The sequence below is a fragment of the Fistularia commersonii genome, chromosome 17 (assembly GCF_037954325.1).
Source record: "Fistularia commersonii isolate RoL2024-O1a breed Wild chromosome 17, RoL_Fcom_v1.0, whole genome shotgun sequence".
NCBI lineage: Eukaryota > Metazoa > Chordata > Actinopteri > Syngnathiformes > Fistulariidae > Fistularia > Fistularia commersonii.
The window spans coordinates 5620175-5642939 of NC_141300.1; the positions used below are offsets into that span (position 1 = coordinate 5620175).

The 22765-nt window shown below is 39.0% G+C and overlaps 1 protein-coding gene across 2 annotated transcripts in view; it reads left to right on the plus strand.

Annotated features, from left to right (window-relative positions):
- Positions 1-22765, plus strand: part of osbpl5 (oxysterol binding protein-like 5) — a 41568-nt gene that overhangs the window by 8047 nt on the left and 10756 nt on the right. For both annotated transcript variants that reach the window (XM_086163191.1, XM_086163192.1), the window contains exons 2-9: positions 6485-6546; positions 18680-18839; positions 19021-19094; positions 20054-20134; positions 20555-20656; positions 20982-21185; positions 21431-21515; positions 21615-21777. In XM_086163191.1, coding sequence (XP_086019317.1) covers positions 18704-18839; positions 19021-19094; positions 20054-20134; positions 20555-20656; positions 20982-21185; positions 21431-21515; positions 21615-21777 — 845 coding nt within the window. In that variant the 5' untranslated portion in view covers positions 6485-6546; positions 18680-18703. The remainder of the gene's footprint in view (positions 1-6484; positions 6547-18679; positions 18840-19020; positions 19095-20053; positions 20135-20554; positions 20657-20981; positions 21186-21430; positions 21516-21614; positions 21778-22765) is intronic.

Consider the following 22765-nt stretch of genomic DNA (forward strand, 5'->3'; position numbering starts at 1 on the left):
TCCTCCTGGATGACCAAACTTCTCACCCTATCTCTAAGGGAGAATCCTGTCACCCTGCAGAGGAAACTCATTTCAGCTGCTTGTATCCATGCTCTTGTTCTGTTGGTCACTACCCACAGCTCGTGACCATAAGTGAGAGTGGGAATGTAGATTGACCGGTAAATTGAGAGCTTCGCCTTCTGGCTCAGCTCCCTCTTCACCATGACAGACCGGTACAGAGTCTGCATCGCTGCAGACGCAGCACCAATCCACCTGTCGCTCCACCACCGCTCCATCCTTCCCTCACTCGTGAACAAGACCCGGGATACTTGAACTCCTCCACTTGGGGCAGGACCTCTTCCCTGGCCTGAAGTGGGCATTCCACTAGTTTCCAGTTGAGCACCATGGTCTCGGATTTGGAGGTGCTGATCCTCATCCTGGCAGCTTCACACTCGGCTGCAAATTGCTCCCGTGAGAGCTTGAGATCATGGTCTAATGAAGTCAACAGAACCACATCATCTGCAAAAAGCAGAGACGCGATCCTGCGGCCACCAAAGCGAATCCCCTCAACATCCTAGCTGTGCCTAGAAATTCTGTCTATAAACTTTGTGAACATGATCAGTGACAGGCAGGCCTGGCGGAGTCCAACTTTCACCGGAAACAGGTCAGACTTACAGCCGGCAATGCGGACCAGTCTCCACCACCAATCATACAGAGACCGAATAGCCTGTATCATGGGATTCGGTACCCCATACTCCCGGAGCACCCCTCACAGGATTGTCCGTCGGACACGGTCGAATGCCTTCTCCAGATCCACAAAACACATGTAGACTGATTGGGCAAACTCCCATGCCCCCTTGAGTAACCTGCTGAGGAAATAGAGCAGGTCCACTGTTCCACGGCCAGGACAAGAACCATACTGCTCCTTCTGGATCTGAGAGGTTCAACGACTTGGCTGACCCTCTTCTTCAGCACTGCTGAGTCGACCTTGCCAGGGAAGCTGAGGAGTGTGATCCCCTATAGTTGGAGCACACCCTCTGATCCCCCTTTTTAAAGTCAAACTCCTCCACCACGGTAAGGTGGCAGCTCACGAAGCTAAATTAAAAGTATATCCAATATTTGACCATTGATGTTGACAAATGCAATATTGCAGTACTCAAAGCTGTATTAAGTGTTTTCACCACCCCTCCTGAGTAATGTGATTTACTGTGTCACATTTGTTGGTATTTATTGAAGAAACATGTTTGATTAAAGAATACATATTTGCTGACTGCAGCTTTGACACAATTCTGCTTTCATGTACATTTTGTAAGGAATAATTGTGATATAAAAAAACTTCTATAAAATAATCAAATCTTTTGTTTTATGCGATAAAATAAATTTAAATTTCTTTAATCGTCTTTAGACTCTTAAAACACAGTGCTCATGAAGTCTTGTAGAAGTTGTAGAGGAATTCCCTATATGTATGCATGTATGGGTTCAATTTCCCCTCAATTTTGACTCAGTGTAAACCCCTGTGTACCTTTAGCTGTTGAAGTACATAAAGGATCTTGCTACTATTTAAGTACAAGTAGTATGTGCATTTGTTTGTCTTTAGTCTGAACCAAAATTGGCTGACACATTCAATGTTTCTTGCAGAGATTCTTGTCCTGAACACATTTGTGTGTTAAATAATCACGTGGATGGAAATTTACAGTGCTTTTTGTTTTCATGGATTTTGTTTCATCAGTCTGAATTCATCGTCCATTTCTAAGACTCAGTTACCTTTCAATTTTCTTTTTTTCTAAATCTGAACACCAAGTGTAAAAAGTAAAAAGACATACATATATATCAGGTGTACAGAAGACTGACTCTTAAACCAGTAATTAATATCAAACTTGCCTAATGCATGAAGGTGTCTTGCCATGAGTGGGGAAGTTGTCAGATGTTGAGGTTGTGGCAGTTTTAATACGGAAGTCTGAGATGGACGTCACAGTGAAAAGTGCAGACAAAAGAAATGCAATCAAAGTGGCAGCACTCTACTGGGTGACATTCATGCACAGCGGATGAATCCTTGATGTTTTGCTGAATTATGAATACATCAATAACATATTTTCAGTTCAAGCGACTGAAGTGATCTTTGCATATCATTTGCAATGACAGCAGATTGATAAATGTTATCCATCTTTAAAGTTCTGTTCTGTGATGGTCAAGTATTGCATTACTTGCAAATTGAAGTGAATACCTTGATAGCTAATAGCATATCAAGTCTTATGATTTTTTTTTATTGTAAGCAGGCCTGTGCATACACCAGGCGACACAATGGTGCGGTGGTTAGTGCTCCCACCTCACAGCAGAAAAAGGACTCTTGCTTCGATTCCCACAGATGGCCTTTCTGTGTGGTGTTTGCATGTTCGTTTGCATGTTTCCCCTGTGTCTGCTTGAGTTTCGTCCGGGTTTTCCGGTTTTCTCCCACAGTCCAAAAAAACATACAGAAGGTTAATTGGTAAAAATTTAGAAAGAGTGTAGATGAGAGAGCAAATGGTTGTTTGTCTGTATGTGGCCCTGCGATCAACTGGCGACTGATCCAGGGTGAACCCTGCCTCTTGCTCAGTGACAGCTGGGATAGGCTCCAGCATCCCCTGCAGCTCTAAATGTAGGATAAGCGGTAGATAAGTGGTGGTGTGATGTACATCTGTAGCAGGATTGAGAGGAGATGCTCTTGATTTGCCTCTGGAAGAAATGTGTGGCTGCAGTCACTATCAAGAATATTCTCCATTGTCATTTTTTTTAAATTTAAAACAGTCCCCCCCTTTCAAGCTTGGTTTTAAATGCTTCCTTTCCTTTCCAAAATATCATACCTCACTTAGCCTGAGGGTATGTAGCAGCAGAGCTTTGGCAAAAGATGCTTAGTTTATATTCTATGTTCTTTAAAGAGCAACTTTTCCTGGCTCCTTATGACCATAATAGCCAGAATCTACTGTCATTTGGTGCCGCTTAGTTATTGATAAGCAACTCTGGCCAAGGTAAGGTATTTTCATTTAATCGCCCCTGTATTTAGCATATACCAGATCTCCAGCTGTATCACACTCTCGTTGCCTCAAGTTATTGTTCTGTCATTGTTTCCTTTAATTTAGCCAAAGACACAAGGCCTCGCCCTGGGCAGACTGAGCCCTGGGCCTCCTTCCGAGGAGTCAGCCTTGACTCTGCTTGGAAACTTGGCAAACTTGTGAGAGTTTGTAGAGCTGGTCCCACTATATCCATGTGGCGGTGTTAAATTCTCTTCCATATGCTTTTTTGTCAAAACTACAAATGGAGAAATTTTATTTATACATTTTTCTGGACAAGTCTATCAAGTAAGACGATATCCTCTGTAATGCACAAAGGACCAGAAGACACAGGCCTGAATGATAACACTAAGAACAGCCAGTGTCTGATTAATTTTATATTGCGTACAAATCACCGTCTTCACCAAAAACAAAATGGATGATGGTAGATTTGTAACTGTAAATATTCACCCCTTTCTTAACCTTATTATTACTTTCTACTCCCACCAGCTCAATTTGTCTCTCACTGGCTCATATTCTCTTCAACAAATATGATTCCCCCCCTCACTCAGTTATTAGCTGCTAGTTTCAGCACTGATTGGCATTTTAATGACTTTATGAACTTGAAGCAGAAGTTCTTTCTTAAATATTGCCAAGTGCTTACTTAATTTTCTTTCAGTTTATCTTTATCTTGAAGAGACATTGATGGGATAGCAGCTGAGACAGCTCTGTGTAATAATTACCTTGTACCTTTTTATGTACATTCTACAATGGAGGGAGAGAATAGCAATCCTTATACTGTAATATATATGTGTGTGTGTGTGTGTGTATATATATATATATATATATATATATATATATATATATATATATATAAAATATATATATGTATATGTATAAATCTCAGGTAGAGTAAATCTACTTATCTCAAAAGCTATACCAAAAGTACACAGAAGCCACTCAATTACCTTAAAGTGAGTTAACATAACAAAGTGCTTTTCAGTCTTGTATCCTTGATCCACGTCAGCAACAAGAGACACATTTTTTCAACAGTGGAAGCTGAGGATGCATAAAGAATCATGCAAATAGCAGGTTGTGGAATTGAACAGGCTAACCACTAGTGCTCTAACTATAGCCATTGCAGCATGCTGCAATCATTTAGTATGGAGTGTTCACAAAGTTAAATCCTACAAAGGGTTTTAAAGCTTTATTTAGTGGTTTTGCTTCTTTGTAGCCTGTCATTCACATTATCAAGCATTAGTCCTCAGAACATAAACTTATGCTCTGGCTCTGACATAAGAGAGCTGAAGTGTATGTAAAAAGATGGATCTGTAACTTTGAACTTTGGCGTGAAACTTGCCACGTCCTTGATCACAGTGTTGTTTCTTTCAGTCTGAGGCCTTTAGCCTGCGTGCCTTTTCGTATGAGTTGTTTCATATTTTATGCATGCCACACAAATCCTTGTCTTCTGTAGTAAAATCTAAAATTCATGATCAAAAATATCAGTTTGTGTGGCTCCTATTGCTCATCTTAAGGTTACTTATTTCCCTCTTTTGACGCCTTTTCTGTCTGACCTTAGTTGCTTCCTTGAATGCATCCCCCCAGTCTGTCCCTCTGAAATGTATGGAATCTCACTCAGTCCATTTCTCATTTAGGCTAGTGATGTCCTCAAGTGTTATGGTTAGCTGCTTTGTTCAGAGGCACAAGCCAATGCTACTCACACCTGTTGATTTGTGACATGGTAATTAACTTGAGCCTTATCCAAAGATAATGCTAGACTGCTATATCACAATAATGATATTAACAATGGAACAATGTTTTGGGTCAATGGAAACATAATATCACCTTTACGATATACTTCACAGCATACACAGATTTTTTACATTAATGCAAATACCATAAATGAATGAATGAATACAAATGAAAGGCACTTTCACTCCTCATTCTGGCACGATTGATATACATTTCAGCTGTTAAGAAGGTTTCTGCCTTTTTTTTAGCCCTCAAATACTTGTAAAAAAAATTGAAGTAAAGTCATGTTCCAGTTATTGCTACATAATGGTTTTAACTCAACAAGGACTTCTATATTTTGTGATTCTCTAGGATTGCCCAGAGACGAACCCCATTCACACCTGTGTTATAGTAGGACATTTTACTTGGTAATTGGGTGTAGACCTTTTGATGCTTAAGAGTTACTTTTAATGATTGTTTGTGCGTAGATGCATGAAATGTATGGATGTGTACTTTGTTTTGGCCACGTGTTTGGGTTTGTACCTTATCACACACCCCAGCTGTTCAAGAATGCATTGTTCTCCGCCCCGGCTGCTTTGAGGAAAAAATTCTGGGGAATCCAAATAAAAGAACTGTGTTCTTAAGAAAACCATAATGTGGGATTTCATCACCACTTTTTACCTTATATGTGGATTATACTCTCTGTCAATTCTTCTTCCTGAAGTAATTTGAAATAATTTTGTCTGATTTGCAGGAGAACTATTGCCAATAAATTGCATCCATCTTATTTTGTATGTAGCCTTTGCTCTGTAGCTTGGCAGTATGACTTAATACTGCCTTAATACTGACTTAATCCATACTATGGATATGATCAATCTTATTAAGAATACTTAAACAATAATTATTGCTCAATTTTTTTCAAGAATAATTTTCTGCCTTGTTTATGTTTTACTTCTTTTTGTTCAGTATCCTCCCCCCAAAAGCCAAAATGAGTCCAAATAGTGAATGTAGAATTCTTGATAATCATGAACTGTAGACTTTGTGACTGAATCATTGGCACAGTGTTTTCCGCGTTTCTTTCAGCATGACACATTTGCTTTTGCACGAAGCATTGCACTAGTTGGAGAGGATGGAGGCCTGTGATTGGCCATTTTGTGAAAACACAATTCAGGCGTTCAGATTTTCTGGATATCCAGTTTGATATTTTCAGGTAATTGACCAACTCTATCTTCTTAGTGCTGTAATGCACATTTAGCCTTGTGAATTTTATAGTTTTACATTGACCAAGCGTTGCTGCCAATGTGAACATTAACTCTTTTCCAAACTAGCATGTGTTAGAGGTGAGCTGTTTGTCTCCCAGATGGAGTCACATTCCCATTACTGTAGTATGGGCAAAATAACTGTTGTCTTTCTGGTCACGAAACACATGCATTGATATAATTTTTGCAGTTGGTATGGAGACTGATCTGTTGCTCAGAGTTCCAACAAGTTCCAGCAAGTTTTATTGCATCTATTTTGGTTGACTGTGTGTAATAAAGTGGCTGTGGTGATTGCGCAGGTGACAAACAGATGCAGAGAGACGTTATCAGCTCCCCCGGGCCTGAGACCAGAGCCGGGAGGGACTCCTCCCTTGCTGGCACAGTGGTGTGACCAGGAGGAGCATTGGAAGGAGGGGAACTGGGAATAAGGCAGTATTTCTGTTTGTACTGTTGGGCTGTAAGCTCACAGATATTTGTTCATCTCTGTAGGTGACACAGGCGGATCCAACAAAGGGCCCTGGATGTGGCGTCTCCTGTGGTTCTGGTGAAAGGTAAGCTGAGGTCTCTTCTCCCCTCTTTCAAGTCACAACAATTTTATAAGCTGAGTTAGATGATGTACTTGTAGTTCTTCATTCCTTCCTTTATTCGCTCACCTGCCACTTGTTAGTTGAGCTTTAAAATGTGTATTTGGTTGCTTTCCCAATGAATGCTGACTCTTTTTAGTTAGGCTTTTTAATTCAGACTTAAAAACATGTCTTCATATTCAAACCTTGAACCATATTGTAATTCTTTGTGCTTTTGTGCCCCAAGGAAGTGTTATTCATATCATTGTCAGGCAGTATGATTGATACTAGATACAGTATGTGGCATGATAGATAAATGTTTGTTTCATTTCAGTAGTTCTTTCAATTTAATGTATTGTATATTGTATGCAAACACGGGTACAATGGATAAGCTTGTTAAGTGAGTGATGTCACTTCTAATCTGTAACTACTTCACATAGCAGCTGAACTGACAACATATTTATACGCCTACTAGTCTTTTTTAACAGCCGATGAACAGACTCTAGCTGATGAAAAGATGGTTTGTTAACACTTGTGGTTAGCAGTTTTATCCACACACTTGACATGCACAGCAGATCATTTGGAGGCAAAGTATCTATAGTTTGTTTCATTAGGTTGCTTTTTGAACTAGAAGTTACACTAGCTCATTAGTTGTTCTTTTCGTTTATTTTACAGTGGTTACCAGACAGGTTTTACTAGTTCTTATTAAAACAAATGTCCCTTCCCTGGACAAATAATACAAATATGAATTCATCCAGAAAATCCTTAGACAGCTTAACAAAAATACATACTGGATATGTATGCTCAAATAATCCCATGGCAAATTTAAACCCTACAGGCTCTCTAAAGTAGAGTGTATCACATTAATCTGTAATATAAGTGCTCACAACACAGTGTGTTAGTTATGTACTTCCCTACAGTGCATGCACTTTTCCCTTGTGTGCCTCCGTTTGACTTGCTGGAATAAATTAGTCCTGCTACAGCATTTGTTTAAGCATTACAGTGGGCATTGGTTTGCCCAATGCAAGACCCAAGAAGTTCCACATGACTGAAAAGCTGGGGGTGGGGGCGACCTCTCGCTATTAAGATCTGGTGCCATGCTGAGATTTTCTCTTATGTTTCAATAGAACTCTTGGTGAGGAGGGGCATTACTATGTATGACAGTGGCGCATTTGGCCCGGGCCAGCAATATTGCTTTGTTTCTGTAGTACTGTGAAACAATAGCATCTGTGTGTGTGTGTGTGTGTGTGTGTGTGTGTGTGTGTGTGTGTGTGTGTGTGTGTGTGTGTGTGTGTGTGTGTGTGTGTGTGTGTGTGTGTGTGTGTGTGTGCGTGCGTGCGTGCGTGTGTGTGTGTACATACAAACACATATATGTACACATATATGTACATATATATATATATGTGTGTGTGTTATTGAGCATCATTTCAAGCTTGACTGATGAACAAAATAGCTATTAGAAAATATAGCTTTTGTTTCATATTTTTACTTTGAAAATTATGTATAAGAAGAAGAATAGGTGTTTACAAAGTTGTAATGAACAACACAGTTTGACTGTATTAAATTAAATTCTGCTATGAAAATATGTAAAACTTCATTCATTTTATTTTAGAATTATGCAATTTGGATAGTTATAATGTCCTTATAAAATGAGTTGGCCTCCATTTGTCTTACTTTGATGAAAATACAGGCTTACAGAGATCCTCATTCTAATATGCAGACAAAAGCAGATGGTCAGGAGAGCAGATATGTGATCAGATTTGATCACAATAGAACCGTCAGACACCCCTACCCTCCATTATGTTTTCTTTATCAGTCAATACATTTGTATAATTATTTGCGGGTAGATACCCTATTATGCATCATTTGGGAGACATTTCAAAAATAGCACAATACAATTGATTTCTCATACAACTGCTTTGTTAATACTGCTGACTATGAAAGAGTATGTCTTTAATAAAAATAAAAATAATACAAGCCAAATTATCTTTTACTGTCATAAAGTAAATAAATAAAACTAAATGTTTATTTTAAACATCTGCTTTTACCGCCAGTTTGCTTTTAAAATTTCGGAGTCAGATATGTCTTCTCAAAAAAATTGACACTATGGAAGCATGTACAGTACATGCATCCACTCATTATCGAGCTGAGAACTATGGAATTGGGCTTTTTAAGGTTCGAAGTTGAGGTAGTTCTTTTGCAATTTGCCCTGAATTACTTTACATTTATTTTGCCCTTTGCTTAAATTTGTCCAACATATATTCATGAAGCTTACTTTTTTTATATTAGGTTGTTTCTGCACATTTGGTTCAAGTTGCAAGTTTAGAATAGTGCTCTCCCAATGAGAAGTAAAGAACTCTGTCAAAACTGGGATCAGCATCTTACAGGGCATGTCTAATTAATCTGGGTTAGACAGAAGGAACTGTTTGGGGTTGCAGTAAGATGGTTGGCTACAAAATGTTCCTTCAGATAGTTACGCAAAGTCCTCAAACAGCTTGCTCAGAGAACATGTTGATCTTTAATAGAACGAAAGAGGAGTAATGCCTTGCTCTGTTTCTTTTCTCAGCCCACTGTCTTTCGCCAAGTATGTATTCTTGTGTCTTCGAGGTAGATCATTTTTTACTGTTCTGTGCCTGGATACATGCTGTTGAGTCATGTATGCAAGAAGTTCTTGGTACATAGTTGACCATCCAGTTTCCCTTGCAAACTGTTATTTTTTTCAAATCCATTTGTGAGAATGGATTTTTACTCTGATTTGATCAGCGATTAAAGTCTAAGGTATAAAATAATGTTTGGATTTTTTTTGGGTGCCCTATAATTTTGCTTGTTCTTACAAATACTTCTCTACTGTAGAAGTCATTAGAATATTTGGTCCACCCTGCCTCCATTATTGAGCCTTCTCTCTGCCATCACAGTTGCTCCAATATTATATATTATATGCATTTTTACCAGGGAGAATACAGTCATTTTTCATTATAAGGGATTACCAAGTTTTTAAAAAATCAAGACATTAGAAATTGAAAAAGTCAATATCATGATCAATCACGCTGCAGCCAGTCAGTTGGAAGTACTGTAATAACCTCTCTCCTCCTCCTATCTTCCGTTTTGAAAAACATGCCATTGTCTTTTAGTGCAGTAGTTTGTCTCATGTGTTCTGGTGCTGACTTTTTGAACCGACATTTTCATTGATTAGCTTTGACACTTAATGCTGCTGTTAACTGCAAAGCACATTTGTGCACATAACTTCAAATGAGGCCCATGTTACTGTCGAATGTAATCTGCAGTAGGGAAAACTGAATGCCCCCCAAGTGTTGGCCTCATTTCTGATACAAATTCTGTGACAGACCATTTGTTTTTAAGTGTGCAAAACTAATTTTAATCTCTTCAAAAGTTTCAAGTCAAGGAGTGATTGCTCATCGCGAGATCCATTGTCATCTCCAGTCTGAAATGTCTAAATCTTTTTCACTCTCTTGCACTTATAGTATATTACTGTTCCAATTTATGAGTCTGTATTGCTGATATAGGTTTTGGTGAATTCATGGAAATGTGCCGGACATAGGAGTGTTTACTTGTCTCCCCATTTTGCAAGATGTATGGTAACTTGGCCCTACAACCCATTAATGCCTATAGGACAGGTTTGCTGTCTGTCGCAGCGTATAAAGTTTGCACAAAACATCATCAATACTGCTATCACAAGTAAGTCTAATGATAGCATTGAGGAAATAAAACCACAACTAAAACTGGAAGCAAAATTGCACAAGGTTCCCATTCAAAAGTATTGCTTTCAGCACCCCTAACTTTCAGAGTACAAAGTTGATGTCTATTGCTAGTAGAAGGTGCCCCCTCATGTCGTGGTAGCATTACATAACAGGGGTGATTAAGGTACAGTCGGAGGAGTAGGATAGCACAATAAGATGCATGATTTCATACCCTAAATTAGCATTGTGATTGCCCGAAAGTGCATTTTAAAAGCACCACAAATTATAGCCCCCAAATCGATCATTACTATACATCAACACTACCATAAAACCGATCCACCAAAACACCAAAGAATACTATGCATTACACTTCCTTGATTGTATCTTTTAGTGCCATAGTACTGAACATCCTCGATGATGGATCTCAATAAAGCTGGTATGTTTGTTATGTCTCTGTGTAGGTTCCTGTCCCATCTTTTGTAGTGATGCATTTGTATGTAAAAGGAGGGCCCATGCCCAGCATCACTGCAATTTGAGCATCTATCAGCTTAGTTTGGCGTGGTCTGCTTCAGGCTAGTTCTCACACCCAGCAACTCTTGACTTTGGTCCAACCATTGGGACGGTCAGCCAGATTAGTCTGTTTTCCTGCTCTCTAATAATGCTGCTCCTCTATCAGGACAAATTGAAACAAATGTGACGCACATTTTTCTCAAATGACATGACTGTACTTTTATGGCTTCCATTTAAAAGCTCCTGTTATTTGTATCAGCCAGCACAGAGAGAAACACCTTGAATTATGCTGTATCATTTTTTTTTATATAAATCTACATCTCAGACTTTCACATCTGTACTACTCACTCTTTACAGCCTACTTCTCACCCTCTGTCGAGATTGTGCTAATTTCCCATACCCTTGTAAGGAATTCTAGGTCTCTTCTCCTTCACAGAAGCCTGTGCTCTCAGAAAGTGTCTTTGTGTATTGAAGGTGTTTCAGTCTATTGGTAGCCTAACCTGGAGTGCATGCAATTGGGGAGGCAGGTTCCATTGTCAACCCTAACTCTCCTAACTCAATCCTTTGTCTCTCCTTTCAACCTGTCAGCTTTCTTCAAGCCCTTTGCCTGCTGGTTGACCCTTGTCAGAAGATTTTTGTGTACTGGTACTAAACAGCTGGACCACCATGTGGGCAACTGAACAGATGAAAATAGAAAAGTTGCATGGTATTTTATCAACAGTTGCACGTGTTGGGATCACTTCTGGAGTAGGTCAAGAGGAGGGTGGAGAGGTGAAGAAAACATTTGTTAAGGCCATGGATTACTACACCCATAAAGAACAAAGGGGTTTCCTATTTTAAGTGAGATAAAATGGGAAGTTGGACTACACTGGAAGGCATTTTCTCTATGTGAGCTTAAAATATACCTTTACCCCAGGCAGGCCCAAGAATAGAACTACCAAACTCACACCCTCCCACAGTGTCACAAAAATTAGCCTGTGACTCTCTTTCTCCAATAGTAACATTAGACCTAGTTTCTCCTTCTAGTCTTCATGTGTGTTTTTGAAAAGATATTTTTGTATTCCATATTTAATATAGTATATAATATGACATAATAATTTATGGGCGGTGTGGCGCAGGAGATAGAGCGATTATCTTTGGAACGGAACATGCCTGGTTCGATTCCCAGCTCCCCCTAGTCTGTCAAAGTGTTGTTGAGCAAGACACTGAACCCCTAACTGCCCCTTCGGCGCTGGGGGACGGCATGCCTCCTGCTCAAGGTTCATCCATAGGTTAATTGAGGGGATGAATTTCCCCAAGGGGATTGATAAAAGATAAGTTATTATCATTAATCTGTTAAGGTTTCTTGGGGAAATCCCCTGTCTTACATTTTAACAGCCTACAAAGCTACTTGCTCCAAGTAGGGAATGCTGCTGCATCGGGCCTCGTCTGAAAAAGAATCTGGAAAGTGAATGAGATGAATGAATCAGCAGAAACATTTTATGTTTCATTTATAACTTTGAAACTTTGACTCATTTTGATGAGTGAATGATTACATTCTGAAAAGTTAAAACCACGCTGCTGTAAAGGAGATTGAAAAGTAGGCTGACAGAGGTTTTAAAAGGCGGATAAGGTGTGTCCGATTCAGTACAGGAGAGACTTACGGGCCCTGCATATCAGATATGTGCTGAGATGCCAACATCGAACACCCTGAATTCTGTTTTCATGGGTAAAAAACTGTTCAAGGCAGCAAGCAATAGCAAGTTGTAGAACTGAGCACTGGTCAAGCCACTGCTCTAATTATTACATAAAATCATAATTCAAAATTGGATTCAGAAAGACAAAAAAAAATAGTCTGGAATGATATAAGAAAGCCTTGATAGTTTTAACATAATTTCCATATCCTGTATCTTCAACTTTAACCAACATTCTGCTTTTTTTTATCTTGTGTTTGTGTCGGTCATCCTTAGTATCAGTATATCTTCCAAATGGTCCAAATGCATTATGAAGAATTAGACAATTGTCATGTTGTGTTTTGCATTTTTCTTTTATATACAAATCATTCACAGGATTTAGGACTGTCTGAAAATTCTTAACTCAAACCATACTTTGAGCTGTGATTTAGTTGTAATTTTAAAAATCCGATGTAAGAAAAGAAAATCGTGGAAGTGAATGATCTTGCAGGAGAAGAGAATGGTAGAAATGCTCTTCATATGATGAAGCAGTATAAAAACATGTCTTCTTGTGTGTTTAAAACCCCACCCTACCACCATTTAAAAAATAGATGTATATATTTAGGCCATGTGGCCATCTACTGGAGGGTTAACTGGGTTGAGGATGCTGTTGGAAGACTGGAGTTTCTGCTTGGTCTCACATCTTTTCTGTTAGGAACAACTGGCTTTCAGTATTTACAGTGCTTTACACTGCTATTCAATTTGAGAAAATTCACTAGATGCATTCGGGGAGATATCTGTGTATGGCTATCATTCAGTTTTGTTCCTGTATTTATTGTAATGAATGTGTGGGCTTTCTGTTTTTTTTCTAAGGATACACATTTTCTAATAGTTTTTTTGGTTAATCTGTCTGGAAATCAGTTAGAAAGATTATACTGTAGTGAAAATATCTTGAAACGGTAGTACTGATGGTAAAAACTGCTACAAATATTACTTGTTCTGCATTAAATTTACAACTTTTGACCTTCAGAATGTTCTTAAGAAGTAGGCGTTAGTAATGTTGGAGGACCAACATTGTGCTGAAACTCAATATATCTTCTGCTTTGTATCCCAGTATTGACATTTCCTTTTTGCTGATCCAAGTAAATCCTATACCTATATTTCTCAGCAGCAAATATATGCTTTAAATGTAAATAAATGTTTTTCTGGAACTGATGTGCTTTAGTTTCAAAGAATGAAGGAAGAAAAGACTGAGCTGAAGGGGGCAAAGTAACCATCAACTTGTGATCTTAATGTTTTCCACATTACTATTCCTTTTGTGTTTACCCGGGGTAACCACAATTAAATAAGTGATCAAGCAATGCCCTGTCAACACAACACCTAGATTATGACCTTATATCTCACTGGTATGCATATTTTTGACGGTCTATGCGCCTGGTGAAGTGAGGAGAACTGCTCCTAGATTGTTTTGTCAAGATTTCGTTACAAAACTGAGTTTTTTGAGTGAAAAATGTTGTGCTCAGATGAATGTAGAAGTAATTCACCCATCCATCCATTATCTATTGTGTTTCCTACAATCAGGTTTGTGGGGATGATAGAGCCTATCCCAGCTGTCATCGGGTGAGAGGTGGGTACGCCAGTCAATGGCAGTGTAGAAATACTCAAAAAAATGTAAAGGATCAGTTTAACTAATAGGCAAAAGATGAAGTACAACGATGGAAGCTTGATAGTGGGGGATGAGCGCTTGCATCTTTCTTTATGTGGCCCTCTGGTGGACTATAGAAAATGCTTACTAGAATGTTGGCAATGGAGTTACATTGTAAATTGCTTTATTTGTTTTGGTAGCTCCATAGAGCCAGCTGTCTTGACTGAGGTTGATGCTATTGTTTTACATTTCTATATGTGTTTTAATCCACTTGTAAATTCAACATTATTTTATGGAAAAAACATATTTAAGCAGCGTTGATCTCCCAGAGAGACTGCTATATGTCCGGGTTAGATCACGTGCGCATATTAACAGCTCTCAAGTTGGAATTTGAAGGTGTGTTGAGTCCTAGATTTCACAATTTCTTTTCCCTCCTTCTCTACTCTTCCTCCTCCCCCGTCTCCTTGTCTCCTATTGTTGTAATGATTTCTAAAACAAAAATTCTCCATATGATCATAAACAACTGATTTAATGTTAGAAAAGCAACAGTGAATCTTGGTTATTTGTTGTGCTTTATCTCTTCTTCTAGTCCAGGGGTGGGCAATTAATTTTTACACAGGCCCATATGATAAACCTGAACAGTGTTGGAGGGTTTGACCAACAATAACAGAAAAGCAACCAGTTGTATAACATGAACAGAAAATATGTTTTTTTTCATTCATGTTCTGACTGACCTCACGCAGGCCGATGAGGGATGGCCAAAGGGACACAATTGGCCCCTGGGCCATGAAATGCCCAGGTCTGTTGTAGTCATAGCTCTGGCCAGGGTTAATATTTAACACAGGGATGTGCGTTACGGATTGACTTGTTGTTGATACTCTGCTGATGATTTCCAAAGTTACTTATATCTTTGGGTAAATATTAGCTGTGCTTCCGTGCTACATGAATGTAACGGATGATAGCCTTTAGTCATGAAACTGTTCAGTAATGTAAGTTACTGTCTAGCATTTTTCACACGTCTTTTTTTCCACTATTACTGGAAGATTTCCCAGAAGATGAGTAACTATTGAAAGTGCAGAATGTTTTTTTAGTTCGCCCTTGGATATATTTTTGAAAAGGCTTCTCTAGCATGTTTCATTTTTCATTATACAATTCATGGCTTGTTGTTGGGTCCAGACTGATTTTTGTACCTCTTATAATTTTGAATATCTTTCTCATAATAATCTCCCAGTATCTTTTATTGCATTGTCGTACTTTGCCAGATAAACAAACCCTGCAATGTGTTTTGCTTCCTGAAGGCTAACACTTAAATGCTCAAATCAGGGGATAGAATTGTTAAATCCTCTTTTATTTATTTCATTTTTTTGTCGGAATATGAAAACACTTCAGCATGCTGCTCCTCCACTGGAGTAGGTTGTCATTTTTTTTTAAAAACATGAATTGTTGATGTGAACTTTGAATGTTTTGAAGTGCATGCCACTGTGGTCATACAGCTATTAAGATCAGAGTGTTAAGTGTGTACAGTACAAAGCTGCAGTGCTGCTTTTGGGAAGAGGAGCAGTTTCTCTTGCAAATGGCACCACGTATGCATCCATGACCATTCATTCTTCCACAGAAAAGCATCAATTTAGTTTGTTAAACATGTACCCTCACAAGCGTTTAGCCTCTGTCTTGCAATGTCAGCCCTGGCACGTCTTCTAAACGTTCTTAATGTTTGTGTAGTGTGTGGGCCACATACTACATAAACAGTGAGCATGCATGGATGCCACACCCATGCAAAGCCCAGACTGCATAATGTGCTCATACACCCAGCCAGTAGTTTTTTTACCTCTGACTAATCCCACCCTGCATCAGTAGGACTGCCTGTGATTGGTTTGTCCTGCTGTTCTGACTGTCTGCCCACTACATCTTGACCCACCACAAGCCTTGGACTGTAAGTGGTATTAATTGTATGTGCGTGTGCTAGTGCGTGTGCACACACACAAGCCTACATGTGTTGTCCCCATCCAGTTTGGCAGTTTGGCAGCTCAATGTGTTGACTGTTGTGTAATGCTAAAGCTTCAAGCAAGCTCTTTTCCATGCAGGCTTGCTGGATGAAACATACACACATGCACTGCAGTAATGTAATGCTATTTATAGAACTGCTGCACAAGGACAAATAAGGCCCCTTCTTTGGAAGAATAAATTTGTAGATTTCACTCTATTGTGAGTCTGAAGTTTACGGTGATGTTTTATCGTCTTTCATTTTGAATTGGAGCCACAGCTGAATAATGTCGGAGAGTTGAAAATGAAAAAGCCTGACAATGTGTAGTGAATTCTTTCGATGTACCACGCTGGTCTCGGATGTTATAATTTATAAACTGTAGGCGAGACTTTGGTTGCCAGGAAGGCTGTATGAATTTTTGCGTGGAAAGTAAATGAATGGAGGTGTATTGATCTGAGCAGTGCGGCGTTGTTCAGACAGACCCAGGTGGTAACAGCTATGCTCCATTAACCTTACTTTTTACACTCAGGTCCTGTTTTCTGTGATCAGCAAAGAGCCTGTTTGAACAAGCATAATGATCTGTCTTGAAACAGCCACAACCCTCTGTATGAGTTAGACAGATGCTATAAATACTTATTGTCAATACTCAGCTCAGTAGAGGAAATAACAAGAAGGAGACAGATTGTGTTGGCTGAGAAGAAGCAGTCAGGAGGAGGGAAGTGTTACACGATTGTGTCTTCAGGGATCAAAAACATACGCATCTCATTAACAAGGAAAGGTTTCACAGAAGACTCAAAGTTTCCACACTGATCTGAAAGGATAGACAGAAACTGTGTCAATGTCCGTGTCGCTTTAATCAATGCCCGTTTTGTTTGTCAGAGTGGTTATAGTGTACAAAAACGTGACGCTTCTCCTTAATAACAATTAGCCACAGCTCAGAAGCAAACTGAGTGCACTTCTGTGCAACAACTTTGTCCTGCTGTAGTTTCACTTACCCAGTAAGATGTAGGACTCCAAATGCCCTTTTGATGGGCTTTGAAAAGGAAGGTCAAGAATAATTATCGATATGACTTTGTGTGCCAACACACTTGCCAGGGCGATGTGAATCTGTCATTGAGCAAGAGGCAGTATTTAACATGGACCGGTCAATCACAGGGTCACATACAGAGACACCCAATCAATTCACCCTTACATAATTCTACAGTGCCACTATTCAGTATTCCAATCCAGTACAGTCTCTCACTCTTACCCATGGACAATTTCGAGTCTTTAGATAATTTACTAGAAATGAAAATGCTACAGAGACCCCAATGAGCCACTTGAATTGAAGTATAAATGTTTATTTGGCACACATGGAATTAAGCATCTGTCTCCTATTGTTGTGTCTGTTTGTTTTTCTGTAACAAACTGTAATGCAGCAAAAACAAAACAAAACTAATAAGTTTACATAATTTGCTCACAGGGAATTTCTTATTTTTCAGGATTTTACAACTGTATTGAATATGTGCTCAGAAAGTGCTGAAAAACTTGCCTGCCAACAGTAACGTTGGATGTTTGTGCTTGATATTTCATTATCCCATTGTTCACAAACTTACATTTCCATTTGGTTGCCTCTGCGAGTTTTGGCCTAATTTCAAATGTTACAGTTGAGTTTCAGCGTTTTCTGAGCACGAGGGAGAAACCAAGGAATTCACAGACTCTGAGAAGCTATTCTGGTGGCATGAGAGGATGTTTTTTTTCTAGTTAGTTTTTAATAAGATATTTAAATTCAACATAAGGGAAAGCTAATGTGACTGCATCCAAACATAATGCTGAGTGCTGCCACTCAGCAAATTACATTTCGGCAGTCAAGGGAAAATTTGAAATGTTGGGTTCATGCTACCTTGGTGAGGGGCCAGTTTGCAAGTGGATGAAACAGATTCCACCGTGGTTGAATGTTGTATATTAAAGTATTCTTTTATTACCTTATCTGCTAAGGAATGTAGTCCTCTGACCTTATTTTGTTTTCCATATGGACAATTGGTTGTTGTTATTTTCTGTTCCAAAAATTTGAATCCATCTTTGAGCAGTGTTGGACAATGTTTACCATGGCAGTTGTTGTAGCCTCTGGGATTTGGATGAGCTTGACAAACATGATATAATATAACTGTATTAAAAAGATCATGCTACCTATTAAGGTTATCTCTAAATGAGCTGATGCCTTTTGGCACGTTTAGGCATAGGCGTCTTGATCTTGGGAGAAATTGGCATGGAGTCGATAGTACGTCATTTTGGTGTCTCTCTGTGGACTGTGACTGAATTTGAGCGCAGTCACACTCTGTCATAATCACTGACCGTGTGCAGTCTGAGCTGCTTGTCACTACCATGCACAGGGCCATTATGTCGACAGGCGGACAGGTCAGCATACAGTAGATCTTTGTTGCCGCATGAATGGGTTGTCATGGCGTCAGACAGATGAAGAGACGTCTCGTAAATACATGGTGAATCCTTTTTATAAAATGTTTGTGACTGATGCAAACATTTTAAAATGTATATTTTATCCCATCTGTTTTTATAACCATCTGTTTGTTTCTTCTTACCCTTTTCTTTTCTTTTCTTTTCTCCTTTTCCTTTTCCATTACCCTTCCCCTAGAAAGGACAAGATTAGGATATCGGGATGAAGGAGGAGAATTTATTTCAACGGAGATTTTCACTGTGTCCCAATGCCACTTCCCCACCCAAAATTGACCCCCGCTCTCTCACCCGGAACCTGTCTTACGGAGGAGACAATGATCTCTACAGCCTCAGTCCAGGTAAAAAATTAAAGAACATCCTACAAAACTACAGTGTGGCTAGATCAGTGCTGCTTATTCTGTACACATCAGCGTATGTCAGCCTGCACTTCTGTGCGGCTGTTGGAGCTGCCAAGCTTTTCTCGTCTGCTGCTGGATTTATTTATCGAGTTTGTTTGTATGTGCTGTGGGTTCCCACCAGGTAGTGATACAGACAGACAGGATCTCTCCATGCTGAGTAATGAACTTAGCCCTGCCCAGTCACCGGGCAGCAAGGTAAGAACCGCCTTCCGTATTGGGCAACACAGTTTCTCATAAAGTCAGTCTAGTTGATTCACTTTGTAGATCCATATCTCTATTTAATGTTGGTTTCTCCTGTATCGACTTTCTTATTGACTAAACTATATAATGCTTTGTTTCAAAGTTTTAGGTTAAGACAAAAACCTGCATTTTTTTTTTTCATCCACAAGCTATTTATTTTTTAAGGTAGACCATTGGTGAGATGGCACTGCTTCTCTTGTTCATGTTGTACTACATTACTCTGAACAATCTGCCTCCATTGTAAAGATTGGAAATACAAATTAGGGGTCCTCAATAAATGTTACCATTGGCAGCTGGGCAATCTCACCTTGTTTCCTCTTGTCTCCTTACCTCACCTCATAATACAGCTTGTTTATGTGCAGAATGATACAGAGGCACAGCTGAGCCTTTACCCTTTTCTTCCTTATCAATAGCTCTTATGGGATAATTGATGGGCTGAAGCCTACTGTTTGCATGAGGTCATTTATACTGAATTTTAGTGGTGTTCTGTGCCTTGAGAATGTCTTCTTTTACCATTTTGGAGATGATTTGAAGTGCCCCTGTGGGTTCATTCAGTAATATTTTGAGTCATATTGGTTTAGTGCTCACCATAAAACCGGTTAGGTAATTATGAAACAAAACATGCTAAAAAAAATATAACTGGAGTTAATTAAGATCGAGTGGTAGTGCACCACTGGAATCTTTTAATAAGGTTGTAAGGGAAAACTGGTTTTCAATAACTATTTTAAAATTGCTCATAATCATACAGTCTAAATGTACATTATACTTAATTGCAGAGTCTTGAACTGAACATGTAAGTACCTTAAGAGTTGTGACATGTAATAGTTCATCTGTCTTTTAGTTAAAAAAATCTCTGCATTTTTTTTCTCCTCTACTTTATAATCATTTAAAGTCTGTGTTCCCCCTTCTTCTAGTCTGAGTCCAGAATGTTTAATGGGCTTGAGAAGGACTGCCCCTCCCCCACGGAAAAGCTGGCCCGAAAAGAGTCCCTTAAGGTACACTGAGCATCTTTGATTAAGAAAACAATGAGAAAAGCAAATATGGTGCATTGTTGACATTTTAGTTCATCCATTCATATTGTCAAAGCTTCTTAGTGATGAAGTAAGGTTCTGAAGTAAAGAACTATAGACCATTACAAGGCCATTTTAATCATATTTTAAGCTTGCTCACCTTGCATAGCCTTTATTGTTATATGAAACAATCTTCACTTATTGTATTTCAAATGACAACCAGTGAAGCTTGTCCTTGATAAACAAAGGTTGAAGAACCGTGCTCTCATTTGTGTTTGACTCTGGCTCCACCTAGTGTTTGCCTTTTTGGACCACTTCTTGAACGAGTAAGACTGATGATTCATTCATGTGTTTGTTCATTTTAAAATTTTCTGTGTGTGTTTGTATGTTTGTTTGTGTTTACAGGTCCAGAAGCAGAATTACAGACAAGAGAAGAAACGGGCAGCTAAGGAACTGTTTAGTGCACTAAAGGATCCAAGTGTTGTCATCATGTCCAACTGGTTAAAGGTATAGAGATGATGCATCTATTGTTTTGCACACAACTGCTTCACATAGCACAAATGCCAACAAAAAACAACATGCATCTGAAATGTTTTGCTTTGTTATTTACACCTCTTGCTAATTTCCATCCTGGCTGTGAATTACACTTTCACTGTTACCTATTGTTTTGTATCAGATGAACAATTTCACAGCTTCAGAATGTGTTTGTGTGTCTGCAGTAAGCAGCCTTCTTTTCTTTGTTAATTACTTGAGAAAAAGTGCACTGCATTTTATATGTTTATACTATAAGTTGTGTATATAGATACTTTCCTCATTTCATTTCTTTCACTAGATTCGAGGCTCCTTAAAGGGTTGGACCAAGCTGTGGTGTGCTCTTAAGCCAGGGGTTCTTTTAATCTATAAGACCCCTAAAGCGGACCACTGGGTAGGCACCATCTTGCTCAGTGCATGCAAGCTGATTGAGAGACCCTCGAAGAAGGATGGCTTCTGCTTCAAGCTCTATCACCCATTGGAAAAGTCCATTTGGGCTGTCAAGGTTAGACAACTGTTTAGACTCACACTTGTATACTTTCTTAATCCTTGTATTACAACAGTATGTATCATGATTGATATAGTTTCCATTCCCCATCTCTTCAGTTTTACTTCTTGTTCAACTTGAAACTGCAACTATGCGAATTTCATTTGACGGGCATTTCTTTCTTCTCTTCACTTACACAATCTCTGATTTGTTGTATGAATAATTTTATGTATCTATAATGGCTGTTTGATCCATATGTTCAGGGTCCAAAAGGAGAGAATGTTGGTTCCATTACACAGCCTCTACCAAGCAACTACCTGATATTCAGAGCGGCGTCGGAGTCCGACGGTGAGGATTCTGTGCTATTGCTCTAGTTGTGTGTGGATTCCCACATGTGTAAAGCAGAATCAAAATAACCTCAGAGTGAAATCTGCCTTGTCTCTCAAGGCCGATGCTGGATGGATGCCCTGGAGCTTGCACTCAGCTGCTCCAGCCTCTCCAAGCTGACCTCTAAATCAGGGAGAGAAGGGGAAATCAGCACATCTTCAGAGTCTTCCCACATTCTCCACTTACTACAGTCTACCACTCTTTCTGATGCAGAGCTTCTGCAGTGAGTAATTGATTTTACAAAACACATGCTTACCCAAACTCTTTCCAGAAGTATGACATTAACCAAAGTTATTCTAATCGTCTTACATATTAAGAGTTGTTTGATGATAGGTTTGAAAACATAATCTGTGGTTTATGTTACAAACCAAGAACAAGAAAATTGATTATTCTTGTTTGAACGATTGCCACATGGAGGCTGACTGCACATCATTGCATCAATCGTTGCATCACAGTTGCTTAGTAAAACAACATGAACCTCTATGCATTTCAGCACATTTCCCAGTATCCCAGAAAAGTTGCTGTTGTTTGTAGCTGTGTAATGTGTATACATTGTTATATTATCGTAGACTCTTATGACCAAATAGAATTTATTGCTTATTATTGTAATACCCCATTCCAATGGATCTGCGATCTTTGCCTTAGTTAAGACTGACTGAATTTGAACTGTTTTAAACAATAAACATTGGAGTTTACTAGGAAAAGCTGCTCAGGTTGAGGCTTATTTGTGGACTCTGAGTAAGACGCACCCTTTTTTTTTAATCCATCGGCTGCTTTGCTTTTGAAGCTACAATAAGGCTTGTCAAACAGGGTGGAGGCACAAGACTTTTGGATTAACTGACATAAGCAATAATGCAAATTGTTGAAAGGCTTCAAATGTCAGTTTTTGTTTAGCTAGTGTCAAATGTTTAGCTGCCAGTCAGCTTTGAGTTACTTTTGCAGAAGAGGCTAACATATCATTATGAATTGGTGGTTTGCTTTTGTGCCTGTCTACAAGATTTTTGATATGTTACCAGGGTGTGCCTATAAAGCTCATGAAAAGCACCCATTACATTTGTGATAATACTCTCAGTACTGGTATATTTTGAATGTTGTATGATATCTCTATAAATGTAAGACCTTAAGCCTTAAGATTGGTACTCAGTAGGGTCTGGTGGTCTGTGAAAAAATAAAGAAAAATCCTCCGCCTATCATCAGCCCAACAGTCGCCC